A 13,714-nucleotide genomic window follows, 5' to 3' on the forward strand; every position below is an offset into this window, starting at 1 on the left:
AGACATTTGTCATGTGGGGTGCACATACAAAAGCTATCCATCCTGTGCAAAGGAAAATTCCTTTCCTTAGGGTGTGGTAGGTAGCACATGGCCACTGTATCCCTTGTGCTATGAAAACCTGAGCCGAACATCAGAAAAAGGCTGATTTTGAAAAGAGGTGGCTAGCATATTCTTAGACACACTGAGAAACTACTACTGAAACCACTTAAAAATGATCCAGAAGGAAAGTATGCATGGTTCCGTTTTAATTGTTCACAAGATCCTCTTTGTTGTTAAATCTGTGTCCCCCTCTTGTTAGGGTTTCTTATTTATTCATGTGACAAGAACTTGCTGAGAATTTCCTGCTGTGCTGATTTCTTATGTTGAAAATGTTTTTGTTTCTTTCTTTTACTTCCTCATTCTTCTCTGGCATCTTTGCTTCCTTCTCTTCTCTTCTCTTCTCTTCTCTTCTCTTCTCTTCTCTTCCAGCTTTCTTCCTTTCCACCCTGTTGACAGCTCATTGTACATGACATGGAGAGGAAAGAGATTACATACAATCCTGATGGGCCGAATGGCGAGCATTGGGTTGGATTATTTTCCTGAGACATAGAGGCCTAATACTTCTTTGAGTACACTCCTATTTTATCAGTGTATATTCATTGTATGAAAGAGTGGGCTTTTTCATGACATTCTCATTTATATGTGTGTATTGTGTAAATTTTAAATATATTTATTTTAGTTATAAGTGGAGTGTGTGTGTGTGTGTGTGTGTGTGTGTGTTTGTGACTGTATGTGTGTGAATCCAGGTAACATGGTGCCCAGAGGCTTACAGCTGGAGTTGCAGGTGGGTGTGAGCTTCTCAGCATGGGTGTTGGGAACCAAGCTTCCATCTTCTTCGAGAGCACTGCACACTTGCTGCTGCAGAGCCATCTCTCCAGCACCTACACCATTTGATTTTGTTCACTCTCCAACTCCTTGGTGCTGTTTTCACCTGCCACACACCACTACACTCAGTTCTTTCCCCTAAGAGTTCCCCTTCTTCTTTCAAACCTTTATTCTAGATTTAGTTTAGCTTCTGCACATGAGAGAAGAAAATATGAGTGTCTTTCTGAGTCTGGCTTATTTCACTTAACACAATGGCTCCAGTTCTTTTGATTTTCCTGCAGATGCCAGAATGTCACTTTCCTTGGTGGTTTATGTATCACATTTTCCTTACTTGTTTGCTGATGGATATCCAGGTGATTCTGTAACTTGGCTATAGTGAGTAGTCCTTCAATAAGACAGGTGTGCAGAGTCTGTGGTATGCCAACTTGGATTCCTCTAAATGTATCTTGGAACCTAACCTTTGTGTGTTGCTTACTGCCTCACTTATGCCTGAAAGGACAGTAGATTCCCAAGCATATTTAGTGAAATGACATGGATGCTAGCAGTTTTTCTAAAAGTAAAGATCTACGATAAATACAGGAAGAGAGTAAATTATATACAGAATAAATTGTATAAAAATTCTAATTGTTTTATGAAGTTTCTATGGGAGAGTAGCAGACATTCTTGAACATTGCCCAACTCATCTTCATTCAACAGAATTAAGTAATAATTGGGCTTTGCAATAAGAGTACCAATGCCTTATGAGTTCTCTCAGGTGAACAACACAGGGTGGCTGATACCAGGGGATCCTCTGTGGTTACGAACAAGGACTTCACAGATTTTAATGGATTTTAATGGAGTTAGATGTGCAACTCTTAGAAGAAACAGCCTTTGTTTGTTAATGTAAAGAAGAAATAATATACAAACCTAAGGTTACAGTGGCCATTTCACATAGCACATGAGAAACACTGAAGGGTAGTGATGAATTGTGGGTCACTGTGAGTTGTATAACTATGGTCTGCATCTGGAGCACCTGCTCATGTTTGAGATTCTGAGCCTGTCTTGGTCTTGGAGCTTCCAGGGTGCAAACTTGGAAGGAGATGTTTGGATCATGACGTCTGCAGAAGAAGCTATATTCTCTCCCTTTGCCTCAGCCAGTGACACATTACCCAGATGGGAAAACTGAATTTTGCACCCTTTCTTTTTGCATTTTCTTCAGCTCGTCAAACTTTTTTTTAAAATATTTTTTTCCAGATTGTATGGTGTCTTTAAACAGTTCAGTTCATAGAATGACAATTATATAGTTTGGGTTAAGTGTCAAGAGCCCTTGTCCTTAAGTGCACAGTGATTACATAATTCACTGCAATCCTTCTCTTCTCTGAGTTTTGTGTTCAATGCACCATTTGATAGTACACCAAACTTTCTCTTCTCCCCATCTTGAAAAGAAAATGAAAAAATGTAAAGTTTTCATATTATCTGTTCCCATTTTCTTTGTGATTCTGAAAAATGACTTTAAAATGAGGTTTGTAGATAGCTCCCTATCTGTTGAGTCACTGCCTAGGATAATTTACACTGGCTCGAGGGAGAGGAAACCATTTTCCTGGTTTCCTGTGAGCCATCTGAGTGAGTGTGGGGCAGGCTCTGGTGAGTCAGAATGGCTTGTCTGAATGATTTGTGAACTAGTCTTTAGATGAAATTTTGTTCTATATTTGTTACAATTCTACTGTGTCTACATGAAGAGGTCATGCCTTGATGAGTAGTGTGTCTAACAGTACATACATCTTTCTGTGTGTGTGCAGGCTAGAGGTCACTGTCAAGTTTCTTGCTTTCATTAATGCCTCATGCCCCCTCCACCTTGGTCTCTGAGACAAGGTCTCTCATTTGGTCTGCTACTTGTCAACTAGGCAAGGTTGACCAACCAGGGATTCTCCTGCTTCCATATGCAAGGATTGCTAGCCTGTGCCAGCATGCCCACTATTTCACATGGAACTCGGCTTCTCATGCTTATAAAACAAGTGTTCCTATGAGCCATCTCCCCAGATCTCTCTTCTTGCTTTCATAACACATCTGTCTGTTTTCTTCCTGGATAGTTTCAGAGACTCTGTGTTTTGGGTACAACATTAAGCCTGCATTTCATGAACATTTTCTTACATAGCTATGGATTGGAATGAAATCCAGGAGAGTATGACTTTTTAAAGGCAAGTTTTGATAAGTAAACATACAATGTTTCAAAAAGTAATGGAAGAGGTAACCTCTTACAGATAGTTCAGCATCTCAGAGGACTCTCTTGAGAGTCACCTTGGCAGAGAGCTCTCACCGGTGAATTGGAAGGGGTATTTTGGAAGACAACATGATGAAGCTCAAAAACAATTTTCCAAGTATATTATGTTTGGATAGGGTAAGCAGGACAGTGTGGTGGGATGGAATTAACAGACCAGCAGGAGACTAGTAGTCATTGGGATAATAAGATAAATGCATTGTGGGTTTCTATGGCAACTGTGGGCCCCAGCTGTTCCTCTGGCCCAGCTTGTTGTAGAATGGCCCACCTGTGCCAAGTTTCTCCCTGCTTCAAAACAAATAAATGCTTCATCCCTGTGTCTCACTGTTCTAGAGATGGCAGCGGATGAAACATGAAACAGCACCAATTACTTGAGCTGAGTGGAGCTTGCTCATGCTCTTATGGACACTGTTTTTCTAATGGCTGCTGTCATTTTTCTCTTAAGAAGATACATTTAAAGTGAGCACTAAAAATTCTTTTTTTCACACTACAGTTGCAATTTGTTAAAATGAGATGTGTTCAGAAAGTGAGTGGACTGGATGTCCAGCTGTGGTCTGGGAACAGTCATGTCCTTGCTCCCGAGGGTGATGAATATGTAGGGGGACTGCTGGTGGCTTATGAAGTTCCAAGAGCCCAGTTGCCATTGGCTCTCTAGGTCCTTCTCTCTGCCACTTTCTAGTTGTGGGTCCACAAACATCTTTCCATTTCACCAATTCCTGGGCCATGAGGAGCTTGCCTTGCTCTGCCTTTTGTCAGGATCAACTCAAGTTTATATTAGAAACTCTTATAGTCAACAATAATACTAACTGTGGGGGTGGCTGTGGGGCCAGAAGAGGGAGTCAAATCCCTCTTACAGGCTGTCATGAGCTGTTCAACATGGGTGCTGGAACCAAACTTAGGTCCTCTGCAAGAGCATTGTGTGTTCTTCCTGCTGGGTCAGTGCTCCTCATGGCTTATCTGAATGATTTGTGAATTAGTCTTTAGATGAAATTTTGTTCTATATTTGTTACAATTCTACTGTGTCTACACGAAGAGGCCATGCCATAATGAGTAGTGTGTCCAACAGTACATACAGGCTAGAGGTCACTGTCAAGTTTCTTGCTTTCATTATGCCTCATGCCCCCTCCACCTTGGTCTCTGAGACAAGGTCTCTCATTTGGTCTGCTACTTGTCAACTAGGCAAGGTTTACCAACCAAGGATTCTCCTGCTTCCACCTCCTCTATGCAAGGATTGCTGAGCCTGTCCCAGCATGCCCACTATTTCACATGGAACTTGGCTTCTCATGCTTACAAAACAAGCGTTCCTATGAGCCATCTCCCCAGAACTCTCTTCTTGCTTTCATTCCACATCTGTCTGTTTTCTGTCCCAACTTGGAATTAGACACTAGGAGCAATGGCAGGCTGCATGGATTCTAGTGTGCTTTTAAAAGTTCTGATACCAACTGTGGTGCTTTGAATATGCCTGCCTTAGGGTGTGGCACTATTTGGAGGAAGTGTGCCACTCTGGGCATGGGCTTTAAGACCCTCATCCTAGCTGCCTGGAAGTTAGTCTTCTCCTGTTTGCCTTCAGAACAAGATGTACAATGCTCAGCATTTTCTACACCAGGCCTGCCTAAACGCTGCCTTGATGATAATGGATGGAACCTCTAAACCAGTAGGATAGCACTAATTAAATGTTGTCCTTAAAAGAGTTGCCTTGGTCATGGTGTCTGTTCATAGCAGTAATACCCTACTAAGACACCAACATTTCCAACATATACAGCCCCAATCATTCCCCTAGCTCACTTCCCATCTCTATATCTCCTGTGGCTCACAACATGTGCTGAGGCAGAATATTTCTTTTACTTATTTCTTTCCATATTTAGTCTCAGTGCTGTTGGATTGTAGAAGACAGGAATATGCACACATAGTTCTTAAGAGATTTTTGTGATTGAAGGGCAAGGCCTTAAAACATGTCCCAGGGACAGAAAGTTAGAGATTGCCATTTCAGCACTGTGAGAGGGGTAAATATTGATAGTGAAGCCCAGGACCAAGCAGTGTGGACAGACAGGATTCACATTCTACTTCTTTTTGCTATGGTACCCCAGCAAGAGATGGTTGAGTTTACTGGGTCTCACAGGCTCCTGTGAGAAATATCTTTACAATGAAGTTTACAGTAATGCACATGTGTTGAGGTTTGGTCTATTGCTGTGTATTGTAATGCTAAGTACAGGCCCCCAAGATCTGGTTGCCCCAGAAAAGAGAGAGTCCAAATGTAGACCCAAGTGACACAGTGTAACCTTGCCCACAAGTTATTTTTGATTGGTGAATAAAGATGTGGATAGCCAATAGCTAGGCAGATAGACATGGCAGGGTTTAGGGTTCCTCATTTGGGGGTAGTAGGAGAACCATGAGGAGAGAAGAAAGTGAGGAGGAGGAGGAAAAAAAGGAGGAGGAGGAGGAGGGGGAAGAGAAGGAGGAGGAGAAAGAAGAAGGAGGAGGAGGAAGAGGAGGAGGGAGAGAAGAAAGAGGAGGAGGAGAAGGAGAAGGAGAAGGAGAAGGAGAAGGAGAAGGAGGAGAAGAAGTATCCACCATGGGTTAGAAGAGTTAAGAAAACATGGCCCTGAGGGCTAGCCAATTGGAGTTAAGAACAGCCCAGATGAAGCATAGTAAGTAATAACTTGGGATTATTGACAGAAAAGCAGATTCTAACAGAATAAAGGGTAGAAAATCTGCCCAGCTCTTGTGCTGTTTAGGGCATATTGTAAATAATAAAAGTTGGAGTGTCTTTTATCTGGAAACTAAATTTAGGTCAAAGGTGGGGTAGAAACAATGAATTGGAATTAAAATTTCTACAAATACACAGGATTACCGCGTGTTTAGGTATAACACAGGAAAAGCACCCAGTAAGTCTCTATGGCTCTCCCTCCTGGTCACTCTCAGTGGTAGCTCTCATTATGGCTGTCATTACTGCTGGTGCTGGAATAATACAATCCTTGGTATACAATTTATTTTAATGTGGCAGAATCCTGGGTATATTCTCTTACTCCTCAGGGCAAAGATGTGAATGAACACTTAGCATGTTGTTTCCTCTTCTTTGTGTTCTTTTACATAAGTAGAGCTAATACTGGACTAGAACAGATTTTTGTATTGCCAAATAAATGGGACAGTCAATGGCAGCACAGGGAAAATGTGCTAAGAACACAGTGAATTCATTAACACATTTCCCAGCCAAATACATGGAAGTGTATACAATCAGTTATTCTAAGCACCGAGACAGCTATGGGGTGAGAACACATATTGCAATGCAAAGTTTGGAAAAACACTTTAAACTTTCTGTGCAAAATTCAAGTAAAATATTTACGGTGCAGTTCTTACTAGAGTAGGCAGGTTTCCTGAGATTCACTTTCATTACCTGTGCTGGAGCCACAAGTTCCAACTCGGAAGCCGACTCGGAGTTGAGGGCACTTTTCCCGGTACTCAGCTCTGGCTGAGATCTATGTTCTGAGGACCTGCAAGGAGACATGGAGGACACTCATGCACACTGAGAACAAGCCCAGCCAGGAGCCCAGCCAGGAACCAGAAACAAATTTCTGTAAGTTTCCTCCTCTGTAATTGCCACTTCCAGAATCTAAACAACCTGATAGCTATAACTTTTTTCTTTGTAATTTAGAAACCAGTTGATTTATGGGCAAAGAGGAAATGAATGTGACACTTTTTTTCCTATATAGGAAATTTAATATTTTGAAAAAAGTGTTCTGTTCTTGTTGGAGTCAGTTCAAAAGGTCTATGGGTCTGGATTGTCACAATATGGGATTTGTATGAGGGCAAAGGGGAGGGACAGAAACAGGAGGCTACCTTATTCAAATCTTTAAAAACATGGTGTCCTGTTTACTTTTTCTTAATTTGATACAAACTAGAGTCACCTGGGGAAAGGGAACCTTCAGTCCAGGAATTGTCCACATCAGATTAGCAACAGGAGAGTAACTAAGTATTCTACCAGAAATATACCTGGTAAGAGTCAAATGGCCACATTCGTTCCTGCGTGTCCATGATTCATCTGTAATTACTATAGTGAATGGCAATGGATAGTTGAAAGAGCAAGAAAGCTGTGCAACCAGCAACATGACCACCACTGCTGCAATGACACATAAGATAAATACCCCCCATATATACACACACACATTTGTTTATTAATAGCTTAGTTGCATACTTAGCTACATAATTATTAAAATTATCAAACCAGGACCTCTTCTTCCTCAAATCCTTTATGACTAAGCTTTCTTTTCTTTTTCACAATTTGTCAAAGTGATTTGTCAAAATGATGGCATACAGAAGATTATTATTCTATTTTAATCTAGACATCTATTTTAATCCAGATTCCTTAGGTATCTGGATTAACTGAGCTCACTGGTTATTTTCAGACATGACAAGAATACCATACAGCAGGTTTATGGTGCTGCTCACTGGTGTCAGGACATCTTACCACAGAAGCTCTTTGGATCCGGTTCTAGAAGAGCATGATTTCCTCTCTGCCATGAGATGCCCCTTGCTTGTTCGGTCACCGTGAAACTTGACATCATCCCATTTTTCCAGTTGTGTTTGAATATCTACTAAGGAAGAAGAAAGTGGAGGAGAAAGCCCAGGACCAAGCAAAGAAAAAAAAGAGATTGATTAAGATCGAGATTTCAGGCAAACTATACTCAGTCCATGTGTGCAAGACCCAAGGCTATGATTTACCTTCTTAAGGGCACACGAGACTGAAATGAACCACATGCAGCTAAATAAAAACAAGACTTATTAAGATTTATTAAGATAAGTTGAATTCCTTTTACAGTTGAAGCAATCAAGTAAAATCAACTTCAAGACTTCATAGTTTTATGAATCTATATGCATTTACCTGACACATAGATGCTTTTCACACACACGTGCACGCACATGCACACATAGGCATATGAACACACACACACACACACACACACACACACACACACACACACGTACATTTACTTGATTTGTCTGGTTGCATGGACTGAGAAGCAAATTGTCCTTTCTTAAGGAGATGTGGAGTATGTAGATAAAAATTTGAGCTCTGAAGTTAACTAGGGTCAGGTCCACATTTCTAGCTCATTCTGTTACTAGCTGTGAGATCTTGGACAAGTTAAATTTTAAAGCCTGGTTTTCATGTATTTTGGAGTTGTAATGACGACGAAAAACATGTAAGTGGTGAGGTGCTGTTCCTGGATATTGCAAGCTGACAGTGAAGAGTCTCGATGGCTGTCATCACCATCTTGGACGTTATCTTAGGAATGTTTTGTCTGAATGTCCCCAAGTCCCACTCAGCTTTTATTTGTCTCCCTTGTTTCTCACTTGTGCTAAACTGAGAATTCCTAGAAAGTAAAATGTACACTTTTCTCTAACTTTAGCTCCCAGGCCCAGAGAGATGCCTGGCACCCATCACAAGCTCAGTCCATTGGGAGGAACACATAACTGAATGAATTAATACTTGTTTCATGAGGCCGAGCTCTCATGGCTACTCATCTAAGCACAAAAGATGCTATACTCTTCCCAGTTTCTCTAAAGAGCTTTATCTTTCCTGCTCATATGTTCACTGTTTTAAAGTCATCTGTGAACTTGCCCATCATATCAGAACCAACAAGACAAGGTTAAGTCATAGCTGCTGCAAACCCTTGCCTTACCTAAGTCTAACGATGATGTCTCCGGCCCTCGGAGAGCCTGTGCTCTCTGCTCAGCATCTGCACTGATGAGGTCAGAGCCGTCAGCTTTCTTCTTGAGGGATGAGCTCTTTGATGAGGACTCAGATTTCTTGGCTTTGGTTTGGGTTTGAGAGATGGGTTCACTCAGGTCAAGGAGATCCAAGCCAGTGGTCAACACTATGGGACACAGAAGAAGGCAAGAGAAGCCATTTACTTCCTGTGGTTATCATTATGCATTCATTTGTTTTTGTATGCATGTGTATGTATGTGTGTATGCATGATCCAGGGTGTGGGTGGGGACTTATCCTGTATGTGAATGTCAGAGGACAACCTTAGGTGTTGTGCTTAGGTGCTGTCCAATTTGTTTTTTAGATGAAGTCTCCACTGTCCTGGAACTTCACAAGTAGCTTCACCTGCCTGGCCTTTGAGCCCCCAAAGACGTGCCTATCCCTGACTTCCCAGGGCTAGGGTCACACCACCATGTCCACTCTTCTACTTTTCTTTCTTTAAACATGGTTTCTGGGGATGGAACCCAGAGCTTTGTCCTAACAAGCCAACTACTTCACTGTTGAGGTACCTTTCCAGACCCCAGTATTTTTTTCAAAGTATAAGTGTGTCACTTGGGCTCATGTAGCCCCTGTGTTAATAGGATGGATTAGGTCAGCAATGCATTTGGATCTTACTGATGAACAGGATCACATACTAATGCCTTGATATTTAATATGCCAATTGTAATTCCAGACAACCAGCTATAAAATGGCTACACTGGTGCTTCCCAGTGGGCTGATTTTATTGTACTAAATACTCTAATAAAGGCAGAGATAAGAGTATGTTCTTATGTAAACCCAGGCAAGTTGGAACTAATAAGGCCAGCTTTGTGACCTATTCTCTTCCGAGTACAGACAACTCATATTTGACTAGCTCTACCTGAGAACAAGAAAGCCAAGAGAAGAGTCAGCTCTTCCTCACCTTGGGCTGGAGAGGCTGAATGTGCAATTGGTCTGATGGTTTCCTAGGAGACTACCCTCAGCTTGGGAAAGGCAAGAGTGTGTTGACCAGCCCCTCACCCCTGCAGTCTATGGCAACCACTATAGCACTTCCCCCAATTACAAGTCCCATGACTTTTCAGCTTGTCCTCTGGGTGTGAGGATGTGACTGGCAGCTCAACCTCACTCCATCTGCTTCCCACTTGGGTGCCCCCTTGGCAGAGCTACATTGACATCACAAGGGGAGGTTCCTTAGTCATGTATGTCTGCCTGCATATGTACAAGAGCTAGCCATCCCCAGGTGAGTCTCTGGTGTGTGAGGGGGATGAGTCCCTAACCATCATACTTTTCTAATGTATCTTGACCTAAATTTCCTGGGAAGCCTGAGCTCCAGTTGCTGAATCTGAAAATGGAGACTCAATTGTCTTATAAGTGTGAGATGAAGATTAAATGATCCACTGGACACAAAACACTAAGCTTATGCTAACTACTCACTCAGTAAATGCCATTTCAGGCAGGGGCAGGGTAGTGTAGTGGTGGGATAGTTTACATAGCATTCACAAGCCCAGCTTGGTTTATCCCCAGTGTACACACACACACACACACACACACACACACACACTTCTATTTTTCAGGGACCAAACTGCAACAATTCCACAATTCCCTCTTTTTTATTTAGTCTTTGCTAGTTTTCTTTTTCCTTTTCTGTTTCAAGCCACAATCAAATCTACACACAGTGAGAAAGAAGAAATGTTTCTGAGGATAAAACAAGGAATGACAAAGGTTTTGTTTCCACAAAGGATTCTATGAAGTAAACTTATTAAAATGGTCCGAAGGTGTCAGTTCACGGTAGTGGAGTTTTCTTGAGAAGATGGGAGCCATTGTCCAACAATGAGCTGCTTGGAGAGAGGGGATGCTTGTAAGTCGGAAGAAAGTGGGCGACAAGAGGTTTCCAGAACTGAGTCAGTGTCGTGCTAAGCCACATTTGATCACAGCAGGCAGCCAAGACAGGGCTGCACACACTTCCTATCTACTGAGTGATTAAATGAAATTTCTAGACACTATTGGAGTGGCAAAGAGTCTAGGCTCAATGAGACTTCTTCATGATGGAAATAATATCCCTTTTACCAGTTGTACAAACAATGAAGAATTAGCCTCTTACCCCTAAACTTCTCTTAGAAGCAAATTTTCTAGGAGTCGTGAACTTGGGTTTTCAAAGTACATTTGCTACAAAGTAGTAGCCAGGGGTTTAATTTAATCTCTATCTGCTTCTGAATGAGTGAACTGAAAATTCAAGCCAGCCAGTCACAATGGTCCACTCTGAAGCATCATGGGCCCTTACTGTGTTTGTTCTCTATGCCTTCATTATATTCTGTGTAGATGTGAAACGAGAGCCAGACATACACCAAGGCCCCACTTACTGCCCGTGTAATGGAAAGAGTGTCTTGGAGCTTGAATGGCTTTGAAGCCAAGAGGCCCTTAGGATGGTAACTTTGAAAGCAGAGATGGTTGGGGCAGCCTTAGGCCTCTGGAGGAGACAGTGTATTGTTGTGTGGAGTGTGCAGTAGTCAAGGCATATGAAGAAGGCTTACAGCTGCTCAAGTGTTTCAAAGCAGGCATGTCTGAGCCCAGAAGGGCTGCTGCTTCACTGACTGCCTTGATCCAGTTTAAAACACTCTCCTAGACACATGAAGGCTTGGGTCCCAGAACTTTTGTGTTCAAGGTAAGAGTACAGCAATCATTTGCTTTCAAGTGTGCTCAGAGGGACAATCCAGGAGGGCCAGAGCCTGAGAAGGGACGGACTATGAAGATGAATCTGAGATGCAAGCTGCTTTTCATGACAGAAGAAGGAAGCATAAGTCAGCAATTGCAGGTATTCTCAAAGTGGGAGGAAGCAAGGCAACGTAAGTCTATGACCCAGGAAGAGCGGGTCCCTGATGGGTCTGACTTCCAGAAATTTAAAATCCAGAGGCATGCTGTTTCACCTGCGTTGTTGTGGTGCCCTGTTTCAGCAGCAATAAGAAGCGAATACAATGGGTGTTTATATTGAGCCTCAAATACAGGCATTCTATTTAAAACCTATCTAGACTTCAACTGAGCCCAGAGGTAGCTCCTAATATGATAGCTCCCCTTGCCCCTTAAACTCTGGCAGTTTGTAAGGTTTGAGGCGTTTCGGTAGTTTCGGAAACTGTCTTTTTTTTGGACGACTAAATTCCACTGGCTAACATTTCCTGACAATGGCAGGCAATACATGTGAGAACAGTTATTTCTAACCATCTTGAGGACAGCTGAAATTGATAGCCTATGAAACCAGAAGGCTCTTCCAGGCTACTGCAAATGTATAGGAAAATGTATAGCCCTGAAAGGGCTTCTCAAAACAGAACAGAATAGCATCTAGTAGAAAGTGTGTTTGAGGTCAGTATCATGACACCTGACTTTAATCCTAGCTCTAAGGATGCAGGAAGAGGCAGATCTCCGAGTAACAGCCCAACCAGGGCCACATAGTGAGATCCTGCCAAAAGAAACACAAAATTTTTATTTTGATAAGTTGGTGGAAGACATACTGTTATTAACACTGTATGTATGATGATGCATGACTTAAGACATGTAATCATAGAAACTTTCAAATATATCTACAAATAGATAAACTCTATTAAAAGAATTAAGTCAACCATTTCTTCTTTATTGTAATATGTCATTGATTTGACTCCTCGGATTTTTCCTTTTCTATTTCCACTTGTACCTTTCTATGTTGTAAATGCATGCTCTGCATGTGTGTAAGTGCTGTCTATGTATGTTCTGCATGTGTGTGTTGTGTGTGCCTGCATGTGTGGGTGTCTGTAGACATCCTAGGTTAATACCAGGGAGAACCTACAATTGCTCATCCTCCTTGTTCACTGAGGAAGGGCCTCTGCAGCCTAGAGATTGCCAGCCCAGTGAGTATTTCTGGCCTGTTTTGGAGACCCTGTTTCAACTGGATTACAGGCTAATGCCTGAGGGATCTGGACTCTGGCTTTCACACTAGCTTGCCTGGTCAGTTCTTTAACAACTGAGCCATTTTTCCAGTCCCTGCTTCCCAGATTTCTAAGCTTTTCTGAGACATGTCATTAGCTTCATGGCTAGGTAAGTTTCATAAAAATGTATCCTGTAAGCCTGATGTTAATGCTGTGGCTAAGATATTTTATTATATCACTTATGTATAGATGTTTCAAACATAGGTATATTAACTCCAAGTGAAAAAATGAGATAAAACATTATAAACTAGCTTGGCAGTGGTGGCTCACACCTTTAATCCCAGAACTTGGGAGGCAGAGGCAGGCAGATTTCTGAGTTCAAGGTCAGCCTGGTCTACAGAGTGAGTTCCAGAACAGCCAGGGCTACACAAAGAAACCCTGTCTCGAAAAACAACAAAAATTTATAAACTATGAAAAATGTTCCTTCCAAAGTAACTGTTTGTTTAATGACTCAATGTCTTGCTGTTATGTGGCTTCATAAATCATAGCAAGGACCTCTTTTTCTTCTTGATTTCTGACAAAGAGTCTGTCCTGTGCTTTAACATATGTCAGAGTTATTAAATTATACAAGATTTGCAAACTTTGTCACACTACATGTATGACAATATAATCATTTAAAATATCTGTTGTTCAGTGACTTTCAGGACATTTATTATTATCAGTTTGCATATAATATTGATGTACCTGCTTTTTTAAAGTCAAGGGTTTTGCTTGGTCTGGTGCAGCAGTCTATAATTTTAGCTACTTAGGAAGTAGGAGAATCACAATTTTTCTAGGATACAGAATGAGTTCAAGGCCAGCTTGGACAATTTAGTAAGAATGAGTTTCAAGTGAAAAAAAAAAGGCTGTGAATACTCAGTGTGTATGAGACCCTGGGTTAAATTTCCAACACAGAAA

The 13,714-nt window shown here is 41.7% G+C and overlaps 1 protein-coding gene across 11 annotated transcripts in view; it reads right to left on the reverse strand.

Moving 5' to 3' along the window:
- Pex5l (peroxisomal biogenesis factor 5 like) overlaps positions 1-13,714 on the reverse strand; it is a 201,244-nt gene that overhangs the window by 47,376 nt on the left and 140,154 nt on the right. For 7 of the 11 annotated variants that reach the window (XM_031376588.1, XM_031376594.1, XM_031376592.1 and 4 more), the window contains 3 exons: positions 8,800-8,994; positions 7,587-7,713; positions 6,516-6,612 (listed from right to left, as the gene is read on the reverse strand). In XM_031376588.1, coding sequence (XP_031232448.1) covers positions 6,516-6,612; positions 7,587-7,713; positions 8,800-8,994 — 419 coding nt within the window. The remainder of the gene's footprint in view (positions 1-6,515; positions 6,613-7,586; positions 7,714-8,799; positions 8,995-13,714) is intronic. The other 4 variants (XM_031376595.1, XM_031376590.1, XM_031376587.1 and 1 more) reach the window with 1 other exon arrangement.

Source organism: Mastomys coucha, unplaced genomic scaffold (genome assembly GCF_008632895.1).
Source record: "Mastomys coucha isolate ucsf_1 unplaced genomic scaffold, UCSF_Mcou_1 pScaffold17, whole genome shotgun sequence".
Lineage (NCBI taxonomy): Eukaryota > Metazoa > Chordata > Mammalia > Rodentia > Muridae > Mastomys > Mastomys coucha.